This window comes from Megachile rotundata, chromosome 16, assembly GCF_050947335.1.
Source record: "Megachile rotundata isolate GNS110a chromosome 16, iyMegRotu1, whole genome shotgun sequence".
NCBI lineage: Eukaryota > Metazoa > Arthropoda > Insecta > Hymenoptera > Megachilidae > Megachile > Megachile rotundata.
The window spans coordinates 13347473-13370400 of record NC_134998.1 but is presented as its reverse complement, the minus strand read 5'-3'; the positions used below and the strand labels follow the sequence as shown (position 1 = coordinate 13370400).

Below are 22928 nucleotides of genomic sequence, written 5' to 3'. Positions count from 1 at the left end.
ACAATACGTGTTCTCTAATCTTATCTGGTTCTTTTTCTTTTTTTTTCAAAGAGACGCTTGCGATCCCGCCGTAGCCGTCCGCGAATTTCGATTGATCGACTCTCGACTACGTCATCAGTGATAATCAGCGGCAATTGGCCGAGACTGAGACAAGCGGTAGCGTCTGCTATGACAGTCGACTCGGCGGCGTCCGACGCGGTGATCAGCAGGCTACGTAATGTCTTCGTTGTCCCAGGCTCAGCTGGACGCAACAGCTGTAGAGAATTTTCGCGAGTACTTGCGAATACCATCGGTTCAACCCAATATCAATTACGGTAAGTAATTTTGGATATTTAACGTTTAACGTTTTCTAATTGATCGCGATAACGAGCAATGCGAATTCCTCGTTGAATTTCACGCGTGTACTTTCAAACACATAAGTAAAAGTCACGCACGCATATTGCGTACCGGAATGGGGTCGCTCGTTTCCTTGTTAAGTAAATTACTACTCGTTTCTCGTGAGGTACTTTACTAGATGACCTTACACGTTAATCCTGAACGTTAATCCATGAAGCTCTCGCGCATTTCCGCATAGAAACAGTGATCGTTTTACGATAGTTGTCCGAGCGACAAAAGTTCGTAGCGTCGGAGACGCTACCCAGCCATTGCATGCCCCACCCTGTATGGAATGTTATTTCTATTTTTATAGTTTTTCTTGAAGCTGGAAACACGATTCTAGATATATGATCAAATGTCTTTAAAACCTTTTATTCGTTTCGTAAAAAAATTTTGAAGTTTCTGAAGACACGTATACAACGAGACGTGCAAAGAATCGTGCGTGACCTGAATAGCATACGAACCGAAGTTCTCGATAATTTTCGTATTGTCTTATTTGATTTTTACGTTTGTTCAATTTTATTAAGTTTAGTGATATCGCATCACCGACAAAATTACTATTATACATATTCAGTTTGACATAATGTGAAGATGAAACGGTGCAGGTAAATGCGGACCGAAGTTTTTGAAGTTTTTCTACAAAGAACGATGATAGTATCAAGAGGAAGAGATTAGATAATGTCAGTCGTTACATCGAAAATAAGATAACGTCTATTTGGGCTTATATCATTAAATTTAAATTGTTATCTCCGTAATTGATTCAACCTCTGAAAGTGATGTAATATAATATCAGTGTTTTATAACATTTATGATAAAAGCTGTTATTTTGTATACAAATCAGTTTCTGAAATAATTATTTTCGTATATTGATTTTATTAATAATTCAAATTTTATTTACAGATGATTGTGTTGCATTTTTACAAAAACAAGCAGAATCTCTCGATTTACCTGTCAAAGTATATCATGTTCATCCAAATAAACCAATTGTGGTTCTCACATGGATAGGTTTGCAACCATCAGAACCAGCTATTCTTTTAAATAGCCACATGGATGTTGTACCTGTTTTCGAAGTAAGTAAATTACCATTAATTATTCAAATTTAAATAAAAAGCGTGCAAAACTATTCAGTGAATAATCAATGAAGTAAAACTTTCAGGACAAATGGACCTATCCACCCTTTAGTGCTCATATGGATGAGCAAGGAAACATATATGCTCGTGGCAGTCAAGATATGAAATGTGTTGGAATACAATATTTAGAAGCGATTCGTCGTATGAAATTAGCTGGACAACGTTTTAAAAGAACAATTCATATTTCTTTTGTACCGGATGAAGAAATTGGAGGAGTTCTTGGCATGGAGGATTTTGTTCATACCAAAGATTTTCAAGCTTTAAATGTTGGTTTTGCATTAGATGAGGGTGTAGCTTGCCCTGAAGAACAATTTTATTTATTCTATGGCGAGAGATCTATTTGGCACGTAGTAGTGGAATGTGCAGGAACTCCTGGCCATGGCTCACTTTTATTGGATAATACAGCTGGAGAAAAAATACGAGTTATAATCGATCGTTTTATGGACTTTAGAGCCAAAGAGAAGGAAAAGTTGAAAAATCCAAAGCTTCAGCTTGGTGATGTAACAACTATCAACCTAACACAATTACGGGTATGTATTATTTTAATGTTTAATTAGGCATTAAATTAAATATTAAGTATTCATAGCAAAGTATTTATTATTTTTAATTACCAAAATTACATGTCTATGCCTATAGGAGAAAATAATATCGTATGGTAAGTACGTTAACGACTTTAGAAATACTTTTCATCCGAGTTTCGATTATTGTGCAATTCAATTATCATAGTTAATATCGTATTAACGTTTCAAAATTGATTTTAGGGTGGTGTGCAAACAAATGTGGTACCCACATCGTTAACAGCAATTTTCGATTGCCGACTTGATCCTTCGATAGATCATAATGAATTCGAAGCTATGATTAAGAGTTGGTGCCAGGAAGCTGGTCCTGACGTTACATATTCATTCCAACAAAAGAATCCTAAGATAGAGAATACAAAATTAGACGATTCTAATCCTTATTGGATCGCTTTTAAAAAAGTATGCGATGATATTGGAATAAATTTGCAAATAGGAATCTTTCCGGGTGGAACAGATAGCCGATACGTGCGATACGTAAATATTTTTTTATTATCTTCCTAACTTTATTAAACGGACATGTATAATATTTGTATTTTATTTATATCACAGGTTGGCATTCCTGCTATTGGTTTTTCACCAATGAATAAAACGAAAATACTTCTTCATGATCATGATGAATATTTGAACAAAGATATATTTCTAAAGGGTATTGAAATATATATGAAACTAATACCTGCAGTGGCAAATGTCTAAATGGATAATCAAACAGTTGAACATAATTTAAAAAGCTTTTTAAGAAACCAAAGCATTAAGGGTAAAACCATACAAATAATAATAATAATAATAATAAGAGAAAATAAAGAAATAAATGTTGATAGATAAATATGAAATCATACGATGTTACAACGCAATAGTTGCAGGCTGAATTGACGAAACAAAGTGCAATAATATATAGAATTATAACTGTTCAAGAAAAGTACAAACATACAGCATAGAGCAGAAATAATTACTTCGATGAAAAAATGCTACCAGAAGTACCAAGTTTATCGCAAGTAAGATTTGAATAAGTTAATTAACAGTGAGATATATTTGCAAAATATATTGCCAGTGTTTTGAGAAAAATAGAAAATTTCGTCGAACGGACCAACTGAAAACGCATTTAAATAAGGTATTGAAAAATGTATTTAATAATACTCATTACAGATTTAAAAAACGTGAAGTATATAAAATGCACGATCAGTAATCGGATAAGCAAAGAAAAGAATACTCCTTTTTCAAGTACAAATCGATTTATCGTAATTGTAAGAGCTCAAATCCCGTATCAAATCGTAGAACTATTGTAAAAATATGTTGTATGTATATATATATATATATATATATATTTGTTTAAAAGCTGCTATATATTTTATGAAAAGTATAGCAAAAATTATATCTACAATAATTATACATTTTTATATATAGTTTAGTAAATATATAGAGAAGGTAAATGTAAAAGAACGTTTATTGACTTTGATAGCATTTAAATTCACGTTTCACGTGAAATTTAAATTAAATTACGAATAACGTGCAAAGTGGATGTTATAGAATGACAAATTGTAGTATGTTTTGTTTTCGCATCAAAGTCGATAAGTTCGTGTTTGGGTGTTACGTGTGCGTGTATGTATCGCATTCCCGCCATTACTGCAATGGTTCATTCTTAACGAGCCTGCCGCCCTCCCCTCTCTAGTAAAACTATGGACTCGTCCAATGTTTTCAATCCCCCACCGAACAAAATTTTTCCATCATTCGTTCAGGTTCTGAAATTTTTTCGTCCCAAATGATTAATAAAAATCAAAATCTTTTTTCTAGTCACGTACAATATTAAAATATATAGATACACGAGAATAGTAAGTAGTTTTGTACGTGCTGTTTGGGTTCGGCCATTTTGAAGTGGGGAAGGTATATGAGAAAACACGCGATCGCTTCTGTCATTCATAACGCGAATACTGGAATCTCTTACTCGCGTGGTTAATTATTTAACGAATAATCGTTCGAAAGAAACTGTTATCGTACATAGAAACGATAATTGTGCGTAAAAATAGAAAAGAAAATATCCTCGTAGATATCCCTCTGTCAGCCATGTGCATAAGTATATCGTTTAAAATGTCCTCACAGCCTATGGCAGGCGACCAATGAGGAAAGGGTGGCAAAACCACGTGACCGCGGCTAGCCAATCGCCGCGACGGGATTTGAAATCGTGCGTGGTCTTTGTTCACGAGCTTGCCGTCAACGTTACTTCAGTTCCGTAAAGGGGGCCTTGTGTCGGTGTCCGTTTATACATGGTCGCTGCCAAAAATCGCATAATTCTCTTGTAAATATATGTGTGAAAGTGGTGCTTGCCCGCAAGGACGACGTGCTTTAAGGATTGTCAAACACACGGTAGGTCCGATTATGCTCTATTACGTACCGTTCATTCGAGTTTTCCTGAAAAATCGGAAAAATATTTCATGTGCTTTGCCGGCCCGCCGAGTCATCGAAGCTTTCGAGTGTCAAGGTACGAGGGGGCAGTCATGACGCTTTTGTGCATCAATTTTTTTTTTTACGTCTTTCTCGTTTTAAAGACTTTATCACGCGTACGATGTATTCAAGTTACGTTCGTGTTTATATACAAACGGTTGACCATATCCAACAAATCTGTCAGACCTGTTTAGTAGTTCAATGAATTTGTTGCCCTTACGGTGCCGGTATTTTTTTTGCCGTTTTAGATGTAATTTCACGATCAGCCACAGGATTCATACGTTTACCGCGCTTCGACGATTCGACGACGTAAGCGGCCGTGAACATATCACCATGGCAATTATTTATTAAACGTATAGCACGTTACACGAAAATAAACAATCGGCTCGACTCGTCTGTCAAATCGAACTGAATGAATGATTCATCGTAGACAGAATGGACATCCGTATAACTTTCGGCGGGAAGAGAGTGTAATACCGGGAAATCTTACTAATTATAATACGTGTTTCCGGTGATGAAAGCTATCGTTATATCGTACCTTTTATTTCTCTACGATGCCACATTCGTATTTTTACGACGAATCGTTCCCGTTTAGAGCCGCGTTCGTGAATGACAGAGGCAAATAATCGTGCACGAAAGTGGCTTCTTTTATTATAAATTTTTAGCGTTTTTATTCGATGATAGATCATCGAATACAACTGCATCTCCTATAGGTTAATTCGAGCGTAATATAAATAATTATCGATTTTCAGATACACTCCGAATTAAAATTATGTACCGTATACTGGTTTAATCAATGTTTACTTGTACGTTGCATAATATTCTCGAGTAGTAATACTTGACTCGTTTTGTACGCATTCATGAGACTATGTAATAAGACGACAGTGTTTAATAACGAAAAATAATTGTTCGTGAGCATAATTAATATTTAAAATTAGTATATTAGGTCGGATTAATACATTCCCGTTAAAAATTCGTGGAACGAAACAATTGGGATCGATAATGACCTGGGCAATAATTGAACAAGTACCTATTTTCGGTAGGGATCAGGAATATATAAGGCTATTAAATTTCCGGCAAGAAAGGACCGACATTGTCGAGTGTTACAATCGATACATTGTAGTTTCGTATATTGACGCCTAACGGTGCATCGTTCGTGAAAAATTGTTTTCCTTTCGGACTTCCCAGAAGGACGTTTTTCGAAAATGTTGCGAATAACGATAGTAGGGAGGACCCCTCGAGCAGTTTCAAGCCTCACCGCCACGGAGCTATTGACCGTGGGAACCTTCTGGGAACCCCACTTCTCGCCATATGCCCACCGCAGGAAATATCCTACAGGCTCGACCGAAATTTACCTCGCCATGTTCGTGTTCACGAATGATTATTTGTCACTGCGGAGTGGTCGTTCGTTCGCGTTGCCGAATACTTTTTTGTTTATTCGGTACTTTTTTACACGAGGGTAAAGAAAAGTCGTTCCTTGTAAATCGATGTCATGCATCGCTGATCCTTTTTATAATTTCTTGGAACACTGTTTCTTGAACAAGTTTAATAATTATGGATCTTTATTATCGGTAGCGGAGGAAATAATTAAACAATTCAAACTCTCGGATACGGTTAACGTCGAGTTTAAAATTTACGTTAACGAGTTATTAAGAACATCGTAATTACACGTTCGACCGTTTTTTTCCTCCATGCTTTTTTCTGTTTACCAATGAATCGTTCGAGGCAAACGTTTAATTCACACGATTGTTCTGTAACGAAGCCAGAGAGTGTCTCTCGGACGAGTTAGAAAGTCGCTTTGAAAGATGTAGAAGGATAGAGTCGTAAAAAAGTTCGTAAATTACGCTTTCGTGCGATGCTTATAGTTTGCTCTTACGATCTACACGGTCAATGCGATTAAAATTTAGTTGCGCAAAGTTCCTGTTAACACCGCAACAGCCAATAAGCGGAAATTATTTTGAAATATTTATATAAACGACGTCACTTTTTGCAACATCGATATACTTTAAATTATTGTAATAACGCTATCGCATTATTGTAATGTCGCTATTATAAAAGTGAAATCAATCGAATGGCGTGATTTATAACGTTCACGTTGCAATTTTCGGCAAATTTAACTTTGATCGCTATCGAATTTAATCGAAATCGAGAACCGATTCTGTTCTCTGGCATCGATCTCGATAAAGATGTTGGAACACGCAACAACTTGTGGCTTACAAATACGTAGGAAAATACGCTTCGTCGAACGTGGATCGCGTGCCATTCGGTGTGCAGCACGCGAAATTTTTCAACGAGTCAAATCGGTTCCACACCGAGTGAAAGCAAAATGGTACAAATAGATAGCGAGCCGTTAAATTCGAACATATTCCCCTAGGCTTCCGTGTAATATCGAAAAATTGTAGGTTTCAACAAACATTTCCGGGTGTAACGAGAATTATTTTTGGAAGGTTGCCATTTTGTCCGCGGGATCGTTGGAATATTCCGTACTATTCAACTATTTCTGGATTCCAGGCTGTTTCGTAATACCGCTTTTAGAATATTTTAATCGATGCGCTAGAAAAAAGTTGTCTGATCGTTACTTTATTAAGATTCGAGTCACCGTAATTGTCACGATATTACTATGGCTATTACTATGGCAGACATTTTTTCGCGCCAATTTGCCACTGGCACACGTCCACGTGTACGCGACATTCCCGCGTTCGATCTGTCTATGGCGGGTCGATAGAGCGTTAAAGCATCGGTTTTAAAATTCAATTTTTAGTTCCGGAATGAAACGATCGCGAACGCGACTGTATAAATAAGTTGTTTTTGCAAGCGAATCGTTAGATAATCGGTAAGATTGTTTGCTCGTTGCATCGGGCGATGCGGTCTCGGTTACGTTTGAATTTAACCCCAGGTAACGCGATGAAACCCTAACGGGCTAATATAATCAACATTGTGTCTGGTACGAGCATTACGTATTCGTGGAACACGATCGTTAACTTAATTAATAAATAATTCGTAGCGACGCTGATCGGACAATTGGCAGGGCTGAAAAGCATATTATCGGGGTAAATTTTCGAACGGTCTTATTCGCGACTGGCAAGAATCGAGCATCACCATTACACGCGGCACCGAGGCTAGGCTCTGTTGCGTTCGCGAGCGTGTGCGCACACGGCATACTGCGACAGGGTGCAGACACGCTCTTCGTAGCTCTGTTGCAAACACTGGTCGACCGGCGGCAGGAATATCAGATCGATACTCGGCGAAAAGCGCGGTAGGAGAGGCGCAGCTCTGTACCGTATCTACGGTTGGGTCCATCGCAAGATCCAGACTGGCTGCTCTCCGCGTTCACGGATACGCCCCTTCCCGTCTTCTAATGCCAATCAAATTCGTCGGCTCCTCGCGCTTCAATTTTATCGGTCGCGAGACAAAAATTTACCTAATTATTCTTTCTCGTCTTGCCTGTTTTTTTATTTCGTTGGGCGTTAGAGAGATCCTCGTTCGGTTTCGAATGGTTCTAACGAAGGGACGGATTGATCGCGCCGCTCCCTAGGGGCGAGAGAGAAGTTGGCCGATAGTAGAGGGTAAATCTTTGCGATTGTATACCGAGTCGGCGTTACCGCTCGTAATGGGACATCAACCGTCTAATTGCAGTAGTTAAACCTCGTAGATATAAAAGAAGCGATGCGAACGTATCTGTTCGCGCAAATTCGATGCATACGAGACTGTGCTATTTAGAAGGAAATTATGGAAGTTAATATGAATTTTTATTTCTTCTCCGACGATCCTTTACAGCCGCGAAAATTGTATCGAGAAACACGTGATTAGATCGGTACAGTTGGCTCACCGTACCACTCGAACGCTTTCACGTTGCTTGACTAGATATCAAGGCACGAGTACACATTGGTTTTCTAGTGTTTATTTAAGAGCCGTGAAAACGAAGATACAGGAAACCACTCCCGGTTGCCTCTTCGTTTCTCTTTCGAGAGTCACATTTAATCTTTTTTCTTCGCCGTTGAATAATATCTTCTGCATACATCGACGCTAATATTATTGTTAGTATCTGGTGCTCGTCGAACAGATTCTGCCCACACCCTCGCGAGCTCTTCGACAGACTCTGATCTTTACTATTCGTGAACAGAAATGTGCATTTAATATATTCGTCGATTCAGGAAACATTCTCGTCACGTTACGGTTCGACTACCACGAAAGGGAAGTCAGTCAGGGTCCTATAGCTCGGAGGAAACGGAAAAATTCCAGCGGTAATTTCGGGGGTTCGAAATTTCGATACCTGCGGCTTTGGGACGCTTTCGTGAACAACTGTTGCGTCCGGGGCTGTCCAAACGGTGGTGCCCTTTCATATTCGATCGTCTTCAGAACCGAGGCACAAAAGGATACGTCGAGGCGGTCGACCGAAATAAGTGGACGCATCGTCGTTGACATTGTCGCGTTGCATTATCGGATAATCGAGTCACCGTTAGATCTAGTAGCGTACGCTGCTCGTTATTTCGGTAAAAATAGGCAAAGTTTATCGAGCAAAGAGTATCGGCGATGTCGCAACGAAATCTTATGAAAACGTTAGCTCCGCGATCGCGTTACAAAAGCGTTGAAAATTAATGAACGATCGAAACGACAACAATAGAAGGGGTATAGTTGCAAAGATTGATAGAAAGGTGGGGGAAGTTGCGTGACCTATTTGCATAGAAACGATGCAGCGTACGAGTAAACGCAACGTTTATCGGAGCTCGACGAATCCTGGTCGCAAACATTATCGGCGGAAGCGTGTACCGTGAAGGAAGTAGCCGGTGAGCACCGCGGCCATGGGAAAAGATTTGCCGCGAGATGCGTTACGTTTTCACGACCGTGAAACCGACGTTCGACTCACCTATGTTTTACTCCTCCAGCGTGTACACCGAAAGCGTTCGTTTTATTTACCGTAGGAGAGCGTTATCCTTCGGAAAGTTCAACGTTTATTACCGTCGATCGCAACGCGAACAATAGACGAAGCGGTTGTAAGGATAAAGTTATAACGAAGAAGGTCGGTCCGCGAGGGATAGCAGAATATCGAAGCAAGAAGAAGGGACGAGTAATTGAGCCGGTGCTAAAAATTCGTAGCTACCTGCCAGGAAAGACTTCCGCCGTCCGACACGCTTCGACTCTCTTCTTACCTGCGCGTAATGGTAGTTTCGAGAACAAAGGGACAGCCAACTTTTACACCTGTACCTGCAAATACCACAAAAACTCGCGGGGCCCCTTCGAGACCCTCGCAAATGTATTCGTTCCATCGGGGAAAACCTTCTTGCTTTCGAACTTGTCCGACCATGATCGTTAGTCATTTTCCAGACATCGGCTTTTCCTCGACGACTCTACGCTTTTCTTTGATCTTCTGGTTCGTTTATCCGTCGCGCGGGGCTCGAATTTTCGTGAACGATAAGGAATGAAGAGCGTAGGAGAGACGGCAAGAAAATCCAGCTGCAGAGTTCGACGACACGTAATGAAATTGACTGCTCTCGGCAGCTGGCCGTCGAGGAGCAATACGCGGCAAGGATAAAAACATGGCCAACTTGCTTCGGTATCGTAAATTTATGAGTCGCGTTAATTCGTGATCGTCCGGCCCGATTCCGGACGAACCGAATGGTATCGTTAACCTTTTTTTGATCGATTGCCAAACGATGCTTTCGTACGAAACATTTTTCTCCGGTATGTTCATAGGCTGTTACGTGTCGAGCGAGCAATTTCGAAAGATAGAAAGTCCGACTCGGATTTGTTGACACAAAAATATCGCAAATTAAGCAAATTAAGTAAATATCCGAGAACCGGTCAATTCGTGCCAAGAATCTCGATGAAACGTTTACGCGGTCATTTTCAAATCCATGCGACCTAAGCGCTGTTTCGCGATATTTTTCTGTCACCTAATCGTGTCAGACTTTCCCCCGAATAATAGCAGAGAGCCCATCGTAAACGCGTCACCGGTGTTTCCTAATAGTTCCAACCGTACGGATGAACGTTATCAGAGCCGACGGACAAACGTCCATTTATTAGACGAACACGATTCACATTCGACTCGCTTCATATATAAGCCCTCTTCTGTGCGATTCAAACCGGTTCTCGAGCAACGATCACAAAGAAACCCGGCGTTTTACGCGCACGCGAAGCCTAAACCCGTCGATTGGCCGACTTTGCTTCACGACATTTATAAAAATATCATTTTACGCCGATCCTTTCTACCGTCCTTCCTTACAAAAATTGCTTGTTCCCAGTAATAAACTCGCAGCACGTAGGAAGCGAAAGATTATTTAAAAGCATTCAAATTACCAGGAAATTTCCTATCGTTATACTCGATTAGTTTTCTAAGCACGCCACAGGAGCCAATTTTAGTTGAGCCGCAATTTATTTGTTGCATTTACACCGCGGTAAACGTACCGTAAAATATTTTCCTCTCCGTGTACGAGCGAGGCGAACCCGTGTGCAGCTGCAACTGTTTTTCTCGCCGCGGTACTGGAACTCGCGTTTTAGCTCGGCTTAACAGCGATATTTGTTTACCGAATTTTACGCGTCAACGAGAAAACTGTTTCCGCCGGGAAATCTCCTCCAGATTTTTCCATCTCGCGAATCATTTTCATCTGCTCCGCGTGGATCGTTATTCGTTGTTTACCAAAGTCGTCCGACGTTTGTCCGACGATACCCAGATGCTTTTTAGAGCTTCATCTCGTTTTAATTATTAAACAACGTGCCAGTTATTGTCGAACAACGGCCAGACAGACCTTTACCGCGCAAAGATCCAAGTTCCGAGACGAGCTTGCGCCATAACGATTGTATTCGAGTGCAAAGGATTAAGCAACGTAGCAGGAGTCGCTCGAACTTCGTAATTACGCGAAGCTTTTGTGGGGAAAGAAGAACGGAACTTGCCCTTTCTCTGTGCTAACTTCTTCTTTTCCTCGTGTACGCGTTCATGATTTGCATCGTCTTACACGGACGTTTCGTCAGGTGTTACAGGTACACGGTTACACCCGTGGCCGTGTGCGCGCTCGCACACCGTCACGAAAACTCGGTGAAAGGGAAATCTGCTCGATCGTTTGTAACTCGTGGAGGAGTTGTTATCTTTCAGCTCGACTCGAGTTTCGTGGAGTTGTAACTCTTTTAACCCTTCAAACCTTCGCCCCGATTCTTCCTTATCTTTCGTTTACTATGTTCAAACGTCACGTGCGATCTTTGCGGCGCTGTCACGAGAGACCCCCACGGACGAAATCGCTTGCAAATTCCCCTATTTTTTCGTGCACGTTATATCAACGTGTCATCGAATAATCATTATCTTCGTTATCCTCGCGAAGGAACCTCTTGAATCGTGTTGAATAACGATTACATTTTAGAAAGTTATGCGTGTCATGTAACTTCTGGTTTTAGGTAATATACCGTAAGATATTAAGTACGGCTACATTTGTAGAAACGGAGGAAAGACAATGTTTTACGCGGTCATAAAATTGTCGGATAGTAAAATGGAGGGATCGGTCTAGGATGAAATAGAGGTAGCAAGAGAGAGGTAGAGAGGCCCTTTATGACCTGCGAAGGATTTCAGGTTGAATAGCTTCAGGGTCTTAGGATCGTCTAACGCTGGAGGACCCTTCTCGGAACTCGAGCTTGAAGAGGCGAGGGAAGAAAGATTATCCTGTTGCATGAACGAGATACAATTTTCGACGACGACCCTCCTTCCTGTAAATGGCCACGCATAAAATTACACGCTTACGACCCTTTGCAAATTCGTTTTTAATTGATTCGTCCTCGACGTTACGGTCGTTCGACTGTCATTTTTCCAACTATCGGATCGTAAATCTGCTCGATCGAATTACCGTCGTTTATCCGTAATTGATTTTCCGAATGGAAAATGTAGCTAGGGATCGACGAGGTCCTCTACAAACCTATTGCTACAATAAATTTATAACCTTTGTCCGGTTTAGTCGGTCATAAAGTTAACGGGGTTTCTAGGGTGGTCGTTTCCAATGAACAAATTTCGGGGATTCCCTTCGATTTCGATAGACAAATTTTCTCGAACACTCGAGAACATCGGCATAGTCGGTGGTTTTCCGTGAGAACGACCGAGTGGAACGACCATTTGATACTCTGCGATATTATTACAGGTAAGTGGACATACTTTTTCAAGGCTGTTCGTCGTCTCCCTCGGTCAAGTTTTCGCCAAAGACATTGAGAAGCGGGCAGGGACTTGTTCCCAACGATCCCTCACTCTCGATACTTAATATCGTTGCAAATTTGTTTGACCCAATTTCGTGCTGTGCCTCCGATCAAATTGCTTTCTCGTTCCGCTGACGATATCAAACGTGTTCCGCTCGAAAAATGTTTGCGTTTACGTTTTATCGAAATATCTCTCGAATGTTGCGATAGATCCTCGTGATAATTAAACTGTCAGAAGTAAGGGATGAAAGCGAGCTTAAATCGTAAAAAATTGATCGGTCGTTACGTGTACGGTACGCGTCCCGTTTCCATCGGTAATCGGTCTTTCACCCGCGAACATCTCGGCGAATAACAACCTTGGGCCTTGGCCGCTTTATTTTTGTCGGTTTTCGAGCCTGGTTCTGTCCAAAACGTGTCTCGCTCGCGCGCCCACCGCGTCTGCTCGCGTCGAACGTCTGTTACGTTTTTCTTCTTACGTCTCCCTCGTTTTCTTTTCCGTTTTTTCTTACTCCTATGGCCCAAGAACTTCCATTCAGACGTTAATTCATCTCCGAGACTTTGTTAACGCTATCGCGGTGATACGTAGCATCGTATAGACTCGTTCCGTAATTATTCGAGCGAATTAAATCCTTAATGATTGGCATACGTGTCACGTACGAGTACTACTTGAATTACGCTAAAATCGTGCTACGAGTATTTCTTTGCTCCGTTCGCGGAGGATTCTCATTTGACCAGATTAACTTATCGACTGCACACGGTTGAAGAGCCGTTTTATAAACGCTGTTGTTTGTTGCTCGTGAACGGGTCGACGACCCACTCATCTCGACGTAGCTCTTCTTTTTCTCCCGTTTCCTAGTTTCATTTTTCTCGGTATGAAAATTTCCAACGGGACGGAGGCGATTGCCGTAAGCTGTACACCAGTCAGCGAAAACCGACCGCGCGTTACCTTGCCGCGAATCCATCGCAATTATCGGCCCGTGAATACATTACGCTTACTCGTTGTAACGCCTCGATAACTCGATATGCATCTCGTGCAAATGTTTAATCATCCGTCTGATCAGGGTTTCGGTGTAAATGGAAATCCTGCCGTTTTACGCGTTATTCTATTTGGAAAATTTTTTCCTGACCCTCGACCGTAACGCGTTCTCGGGGCGAATCGCGTGCGTAAATGTTTCGTTTGAAAAATTTTGTTACTCGAAACGAAAAGGCTTAGCTAGCGTGTTGTTCGCGGCGGATGTACGAAGCGATGCATACGCGATTGCATCTGACCGCAGATTCCACGGAGTGCTCGATGTAAACGTGCCCTGTGCACAGCTCATTTGTGGCTGGAGTAGCATTTACACAGACTTACACGAACGTTGACTCGAGAACGTTACAGTGCGCGCACACGTCGCGTTCGCTTCTCCGCTTCTGGGAATTGAATTTCTTTAGAAAAAGTTCCTCGAGAGAACCCACGACCCAAAAAGTATCTCTTTTATTTTTTCCTGTATCGTCGGTTCCGATACCGTATATCATTCCGCGCGACTCGATACCAATTTTTCTTGAAAAAATCATCGAAGTGAGTATACGTAGGTAGTTATCGGCGAGAGTTATCCTCTCGGTTATCCGCGTGTTTGCACGCGGTAAAGATCGATCGCTGGTAAAATTGATTAATGGGTACCTTACGCGATCGATAGTCGGCGTTGTCGAGTAAACAAGATCATTTTCGATTTCAGCTAGTAGGCGCTCCGTTACGCTTCTACGTCTAAAAATATCGTTCGGTCACGTACGTATGTGGACTCGAATGTCTCGTGCGCGTAAAGGCCACTCCACGATACGCGAGTCGTTACGTGGAGCAGGGTCAGTTCTCCGTTCGTCTTTCTCTTTTCCCTCTTCTCGTCCGATAATTCAACCGCTTGTTTTCCCTCCACTTTGTACAGGTATTTTTAGAGCAAAGTCTCGATCAAGCGACGCGCGAAGGAAAACCGTGTTACGAGAGGGGACCGTAGGGGGCAAGGTTTTTAGCGTTAATGCGGGGAGTATTTCGAACTTGAAGTTAATCGCGCGTAACGCGTTAGATGGGTTTTATTAATTTCGAAGAAACACGAGTTCCGTACACAGTGGTCTTTAGAGTTAGGTCTCTTTCTCTCTCTCTGCGCTGTTCATCCAGCTGATAATTCGATGGTCGCGGCGCATCCGGCACCCAACCCGCGTATACGTATAGCGCGGGTCGAGTGGTTTGTTCTGTAGGCCACGGCTCGAGAGACTCGTCCCACGAATCGTTCGACTAGAGGCCGAGAGCCAGGGTTAGCTGGATAGAAACGAAAGAGAAGCGGAGAAGATGCTTCGTGACAGAGAAATATCGGATGCGAGAGATGGAAAGCTACGAGCGAAAGAAGTCGAAAGATTGATAATATCCTTGATCGTTAATGAGGGTCCAGATGGAGGAATCTAATGCCTTTTTCTTTCCTTTCGCCAACTGTCTCTGCGGGTCCAAAGAATTGGGAAGTGTATAGAGAGAAAGAGCGGAGCAAAGGAAAAAAAATGAAACGGACGAAAGATGAAACGGTAAAAAGTAATCGTCAATGTCACAGGGAAGCGGATCCAAAAGGCCCAGAAAATTCGTGGCGGAACATCAAACGTGCCAACGAACAGACGGGGAAAAAGAATCGACGGATAAAAACACGCGCGCGTGACGGAGAGAGAGAAAGGGAGAATTTCGAAGAGAAAAGGATCAAAGCGGGTTCTTTTCGAACGTAGTAGAACCACGAACGAGACGAAGAGGCGAAAGCGCGAGAAAGACGAGGACGGAAACGGTGAAAGAGAAAGAATGAACGCGAACGAGAGAGAAAGAGTGGAAAGAGAGAGGAAATTGTCTGTACGGAACGAAAGGAACAGAGAGGAACGAAGCGAGTGGGATAGTTAAACGTGCAAGAGTAGGGTTACGAGGAGACGAGTGGGGTAGGGGGTAGATACTACGAGTCCACGCGTTCTATAGTAAATCGACTATAGTACTATGAGTCAGTCACACCCACAAGCCGGTTGTGGGTTCAAGACCCTCGTTGCGCGCTCGTACACGCTGTGTACAGTGTACACGCACACGCGAGGCGCGCCTTGTGTGTACTGCTGCGAGGTCACGCGCACGTATACGCTCGAGAATCTATTGGCCTTGCTACGAGAGATCGTGAGCATGATCCTTAGATTCGATAAAATCATCGAAATTCAACGAGCCATGCATTTCTTTTTATTTTACCAGGGTAAATATTATTCGTGCTAGATTCGCTGTGAATCGAGCGTTTTCTTGCTCCGTTGCTCTTGTCGCGGTTACGCGATACCATTTTATTTTCGATCTTACGAATTTCTTCACAGTGTCCACTTTTACGCTCGGAGCGTATCGTGAGAATCGATTCCTATTACCCGTAGGACCCGAGAATACTTATACTCTTAATTTGCGTTAACAAAAATGTTGGACGCGATGCATATTGTACGGCAAGTTTCTGTAGCGTATCGAGCTATTATTCTCGCCAAGCCGAGTTGCAAACTGCAGTTTGTGCAGGCGGAATATTAAACTTGAAGCGGGGATGGGCGTTCGCGCGAAAATGATCGATGGACGAGAAACCGAGTTTTAATGAAACCGATATTTCGAGATCGTCTCGATATAAAGCAATTACCATTGATGGCGCTCGAAATAAAACTGCTTATTTTTCCCTCGAACTAAAACTCTACTGTACGCGTTATAGAATTCTTTTTTTTATCTCCGTTGTCGAGCTAGGTTTTTGCGATATTAATTTAAATTGTTTGCATTTCAGTCAGGTGAATGTTGGATACGGAGAGTAGACACGGTACTGGGCTGGTTCAGGGACCGACGAGGGACCCTTGGCTCACGATGGATTACTACCTCGGCACGGACAGTTTGTCGTTGCAAGAGATGCTCGATGTCGACATCAAATGCGAAATCGAAGGAGTTATCGGTGGACACACGGAATTGGGTTTCAATTTCACCGACATGTCCACTTTAGAGATGGACGACGATCCCATTGGATGTCAGAACGATATCAGCGGATGGTTCGGCTCCACCAGTTTCATCAATGGAAACAGCAATAGCTCCAATAGGTGTTTATTTTCTTCTCTTCGATATTATCTCTTTGGGCCGTAAATTTTAGTTTTGCATAACCGTGTACGAGATGTTCGTTGCTCGCGAGTTAACGAGATCCTACTTTTTCAGCAACTTCAACCTTGACCTGAGCGGGAGCGATGCCGCTTCCATCATGGTGAATCCGAACTCCGTCATGCCTCACATAGCGATCCGAAGTCCTAGTCCAAACAACGGGAGAAGGCACTTCTCGTTTTCCATGAAGAAGGAAATAAAGGAGGAGAAAATTGATATCGAGGACGAACCAGAAAACGATACTAATAGTTACATAGAGAACGAGAACGAGAATGAGAACGAAAACGATAACGAGAACGAAATCGAGAATGAAAATGAAAACGAGAACGACAACGATAACGAGAATGAAAATGAAAATGAAAACGAGAATGGAGAGGAGAATGAAATTGGCAATGACACCGAGACGGAACAGTACGAGAACGATATTACGGAAACGGAAGAGGATTCCGATGACGAACAAGAACTTTCCAAATCTGTAACACCGTCCAAGTTGAAAACAGTTTCGATATCTACGATCAAAACGAGTTCGCCTCAATTCATAAAAACACAATCAACCCCGAAGATAAACGGCATGTCCGGCATCAGGGTACAAAACTTCAAGTTGCTGCAAAGTCCTCAGACACCGCAGCACGTGCGGAAGCAGATCTATAACAACAATGTTCACGTCAGTCCAGGAGCCACCACTGTGGCTTCGATGAAAAGAGAGAAAGAATTTGATTTGTCCGACTACGATGACAAACCCTATCCCAAACCGGCTTATTCGTATTCCTGTTTAATCGCAATGGCGTTGAAAAATAGTCAGACGGGTTCTCTACCTGTTTCCGAGATATATAATTTTATGTGGTAAGTTGGAAATTAGTTAGAAAATTTTCAAAATAATTATCTAAACATATGGCAAACTGTGGAGTTTGATAAAATACCCTCGTCCAAAAGGGATTAAAAACACGATCAATATTTTTTTGATACCTAAAGTACAATAGGGCAGATTTCTATTTGACGAACGGTGTCGCCTACCGCTTATTTTCGACCATTTGGCCGGAAGGATAAGGGCTGGTTGAAGCCCTCCGATGGTTAGGCCACGAGGGGAGAAAGAATTGTCCTCCCCTCTTTATTCCCAGGTTACACAAGGGGGAAGCTGCCATTTTGTATGGGGCCCTTGGAGTACCAGGTGCATGCCAGAGTACAGTCCCCATAGAAAATGCAGGATTCGCTTTTTGTTTAACTAGCTTTCGTTTCCCCTCTTTGTAACTCGTAACTGCATCGTGTTATTATAAGAGTACATTTCAACAGGAATTTTTATTTAGGTCTTCCTCTCTTTCGAAACTGTTAGATTAGTAATTTCTCCTCTATTTAATAGAATAGTATACTTACTATTTTTCTATCACTTTCTAAGATTGTCCATTATTTATTTTTAGCGAACACTTTCCATATTTTAAAACGGCTCCGAACGGTTGGAAGAATTCTGTAAGGCACAATTTGTCGTTGAACAAGTGCTTCGAGAAAATTGAGAAGCCTGCAGGAAATGGAAACCAGAGAAAAGGTTGTCTGTGGGCTATCAACCCAGCTAAAGTGGCCAAGATGGATGAAGAAGTTCAGAAGTGGTCTAGGAAAGATCCTCTGGCTATCAAGAAAGCAATGATATATCCAGATCACTTGGAACTCCTCGAGAGGGGTGAAATGAAGTACGCGGGCAGTGGTGACGTATCGGAAGAAACGGAGAGTTCTGGAGACGAAGCCGCCGAAGAAAGCACGACGTACGACGAGTCCATCCACAGTCATATAGCTGCAAATTCTGTGACGGATAGCTACGACGAAAGCAGTCAAGACTGTGATATAGACATAACGGAACATCTCTACGACGAGATCGACATCGAAGAGCACAAGGATGCATTGCATATGCAGCTGAATATCTCGAAACAGGAATCGTTCGAATACGAACTTAGCCCCAGTACGAAAAGGCAAAAGACGTTGACCGGTGCAATACAGGGAAACTATTTGTATCAACCTGTAACTACGTCGCGAAGAAAAACACCACTGTTTCTGCGAGCCGGCATGGGAAACGGTTCTTTTCTTAAAATCGATTAAATTTAGGTTTATCGTTTCAACGTAAATTCCTAATTTTATACGTATCGATAGAATGGTAAAGGAATAACTTGCAAATGCACATAGGTGAAAAATGTTTGATACAGGACATATATTATTTTTCATTGCTTTTTTACGTTTTTCTTTCTTCAGTTCTAACTCTGTACTTAATCCTATTGTTTTGATCCGGTTTAGAAGTTTTCATTTATTTGTAGATTTTTTTCGCGGTACGTTCGTCTATAAGTAAATGAAATGATTCGAAGAAAATAGTAGGATTAATAGAAACGAGGTAGAACTTCCGTATCATAGGAATAGACCTTGAAGAGAATATCGAAAAGTTCAAAGATTTAAACTATTTTTTTATTTTTCTACTAATACTTAATTATACGATTGTAAAAATATTGCGTTTACAATTTTTACATCGCCAGTCTTGACTTTTGAATAATTCTCATAGTTGATAATAGTGTTCTTACACACGCAATCGATCGGTTGAAGATACAATATTTATAGAGATTGCTGATTTTATTTTAAATTACAATCTTTCGTACTGCGAGTACTAATAATTTTTCTTCGACAAAGAAATGTTTCTGTATCAAGTATTTTTTACTGTTCTTGACAGTTGCTGATAGCAACATTTATTGCGATTATAAAAATTATGTATGCAACGTCATTTTTGTCTTTTTTTAATTATCACGGAAAGTAGGTATAAAAGATATTTTTTTCGAGCAAACTTTTACATGCAATCGATGATTTTACGTGACAAATGAAAATATAATTATTTCAATTTTTCTATGACGTGCATAAAACGATTTATTCACGATTATAATCGTACATGTACAATTTTGAACGAGTAGGGACAAAAATGGAAAAGTGAACAGAAAAATTAAGTATGAAGCGTTAGATAACATTATAGATCAATAAGTATTTTGGTCATCGATTGGCCAGACTGATGTATTATACTTTTTTATACATTGCTGGACTAAGTAATAATTGTAAATTTTTATCACGACTGTATACCTGACAATTATAAAGTTACTTAGATTCGTATAACCGATATAAGATAGAGTACAAAGACGAGACAGCTATAGGAGAATTTGAATATGTAAAATTTTGTAGTATATGTAGAAATAGTTGGGGATTTTATACCTGATTTAGCGTTTTATATTCCCGACGAAAAACTTGTTCTTTTTTTTTTCGTGGTAATACATGCCTCCGTTTTTTACTTTTTTTTTTATTTAAATAGAACGTTGAGACGTTTCTCATAATATGCAGTTTTAGGCCAGTGGAATTATGTAATTTTCACATTGCGCGAGTAATTATTTTTTCTTACCTATAAAATCTAATATGTATATGTAAACTTACATATGTATACTTTTTTTTAGTCATCCGTCTCGATGGAAAAAGATATGATCTACTTAATTTTTTCATCCTGTCTCTTCGTACAACTTAGAACATAATTCTCATATGTTTTGTAAGTAATGTGTCTGTGTAACTTCAAAATCTAAAATTGAATTCTTATGATAACATACCAGAAGAAGTTCGAAAGAGTCGGATGTAAAAGTATAACACTGTAATGTTTTAAACATTTTCTCGCATACATTTTTAAGCCAGCTAATGATTTAAACAGTTTAAACTCTTTTTAGACTATAAATAATCGTTGAATAATTTGCGTCTTATTCATACTTTAAAAGGAATAATATTTTTAACTGTGAGAAACGAGTAAGAGCAGTTTGTAATAATATAGCGTTACACGACTCTTTTACCGCTGTCTGAGATGTGTGTCTTATAAGTACAGAAATTTCGTATTGTATTTCCATGCGTTGTAAAGACGAAACAAAAGGAACATAACATATTCTAAACGTACAGGAAAATGTCATGAGTTCAATTCGTAGATCTGTCTTGAAACGTTTGAAGTAAATTCGTACGAAACATGTAAATAGCGACAAGCATTGTCTTTTTACAAACTAGTTTTACATGGTGCACTAACTTCGTCTCGCGAAGACGTTGTGAGATGTCCCTTTAAGGTGTACAAAGGCTACTTTATTCTTTCTTTCTTTCTTTCTTTACTAAGAAAAATAAAAAAGCAAAAAAATGAGAGATGGGACCAATGTTGTTAAAATTCATCTATATTTACTTTTAACATTGTAACGAGCACGTGTGCTTTTCTTTTCCTCAACTTTCTGTAAGTTATCGAACACTCTTTTGTACAGATGTTGTAAATATCTTACTTTGTTTTTCTAATAAGTGACCAATAACTTTCGATCGAGTTGCAGGATCCGTGAAAGCGATAAACTATACTAATAGATGACTACGTTTTATAGAAAATGAACGTTTTGTAGAAACTGTATTATTAGAAGATATAATGTAGGCTACTTTATTTCTTTACAGGTTGGATATTTCAATCCTGGCAAGCATAGGATTATTTTATTAATGTAGTCTGCGGTTTAATTTAAGTATTTGCTAATTTGACATATTGTCTGATCTCTATAATGGGTCGAATGTGACCCTTAAGAAGATGAATGTTCAGTCATGAAGTATTTTTTGCGAATTATACTGGTTGATAATAAACGGCATAACCGTATATCTAAATTTACTGCAGATCATAGCACCTTAGCTTGTGTACACCTTGAAGAATGCCATAATGATACTGAACATATTTTTTTAATACATTTTAAGTGGATGGTGCTGCGAGAGGCGAGTGGTTCAAAACACAGTGCATCAGTCACTTTTAATCTTTTGTAATTGCAAATTTTTGTAAAAGTAGTTGCTAATTAAACTCTCATTTGTAAAATTTAGTATCACATAATAGCATCCTCATTTATTGTACTATTTTTGAATTCAATAGGAATTAATGTCTTTTTTTCTTCAAACAAGTTTCCGATACTTACATTAAAATACCGCAATGACAGTCTTTATTGAAGACTGGTTTCTTGAAGGAAAATGTAAAAAAGAAGAAATTACATTTTTATGGAGAATTAACTTCCACATTGTAGATTAGTATTTATGTTTTAGTCGGATGATCTCTTTTCCATCAATTTGTAAAGATTTAGAATGTGAATACATGCATCATCTAGATTAATACATATGCTATAAAACATGTACTTGCAAAATTTAAATCACGCATATAGTTTTTTTTAAACTTTATTACTATCATTTCTGTGATTGATAAAAAAGCAAACAAACAAGCAATATCACTGCCAATCAGTGGTTGAAGAATCTTAGAATCTTTGCCACAATTTGAAGGATCTCTTTCCTACAGTTAATGTTAATTTTATATGATTAATGAAGTCTGGTTCAAATATCAAGCTCTTTCATATAACATGATATCAAGAAAGTCTTACGATTTTCTAGCTGTACAATAAGTTAAAAGTATTGTTTATTTTAATCGTTAAGCGTATCTTTAGTCAAAAACATAATCTCCTGACTTAGCCTGTAAAATGTAATAATTTTGATACAGTGGTCCTGTATCGTTGGAGAGAAAATGAACAACGTTTTGGAGAAAAAGCGTTTAGAATGTTACAATTATATAAATCTGCAAGCGAAGAAACGAGACGAACGCTGTACATAACTACAAATAGTATCCATTGTGATCAGTATATTAACTCTATTAGTTGAACAATCAGTAGTGCAGGATTTGCATTCCATTTGAAACATCTGTAACCCTTTATCTTATATAGAGAAAGGATGAAGAATTGTAGAAAGATCTTACATATTTCTTTCTATTTTTGTACACGATGGAACCAATAAGAGGATACCTTAACAAAACTTTTCATTATAGGTCCTATAAATACAGAGTTAAATTCCTGCAAATGATTGTAGTTATGATCCTTAATTAAATTAATTCAGATGACTTATGATAAGAAGCTAGTATAGTTTTTGTACCTGTTTGTAATATTTCTATACGATATAATTAATGTATGTAACATTTGTGTAGACGCAGCAGAGCAATTTGTAATAATACTGTATATGTGCAATGAGAAGTTTCAGTAATAAAATTTTAGGAAATGTAAA

General features: G+C 39.8%; 3 protein-coding genes across 9 annotated transcripts in view; all 3 read left to right on the top strand.

Moving 5' to 3' along the window:
- upSET (SET domain-containing protein upSET) overlaps window positions 1-208 on the top strand; it is a 13403-nt gene extending 13195 nt beyond the window's left edge. Inside the window, exon 13 of the mRNA XM_012280530.2 lies at window positions 52-208. The gene's annotated coding sequence lies outside the window, so the exon portion shown is untranslated. The remainder of the gene's footprint in view (window positions 1-51) is intronic.
- LOC100874994 (aminoacylase-1) lies at window positions 177-3407 on the top strand. Of its 3 annotated transcripts, none has more exons than XR_001095216.2 (6): window positions 177-314; window positions 1276-1445; window positions 1532-2035; window positions 2267-2557; window positions 2633-2837; window positions 2944-3407. XR_001095216.2 is itself a non-coding variant. In XM_012280532.2 (5 exons), the coding sequence occupies exons 1-5, from the start codon at window positions 218-220 to the stop codon at window positions 2774-2776; spliced, it is 1206 nt and encodes a 401-aa protein (XP_012135922.1). In that variant the 5' UTR covers window positions 177-217; the 3' UTR covers window positions 2777-3407. The 3 variants fall into 3 exon arrangements, 1 of the variants encoding a protein (XP_012135922.1); XR_001095215.2 differs by having other exon boundaries at window positions 2938-3407; XM_012280532.2 differs by having other exon boundaries at window positions 2633-3407.
- LOC100874883 (jumeau) lies at window positions 2958-22928 on the top strand. Of its 5 annotated transcripts, none has more exons than XM_076541377.1 (4): window positions 2958-3075; window positions 16477-16780; window positions 16893-17678; window positions 18251-22928. In XM_076541377.1, exons 2-4 carry the CDS (start codon window positions 16485-16487, stop codon window positions 18918-18920), a joined length of 1752 nt encoding a protein of 583 aa, XP_076397492.1. In that variant the 5' UTR covers window positions 2958-3075; window positions 16477-16484; the 3' UTR covers window positions 18921-22928. The 5 variants fall into 5 exon arrangements, with proteins under 5 accessions (XP_076397492.1, XP_003701245.1, XP_076397495.1 ...); XM_003701197.3 differs by lacking the exon at window positions 2958-3075 and adding an exon at window positions 4307-4441; XM_076541380.1 differs by lacking the exon at window positions 2958-3075 and adding an exon at window positions 4959-10073.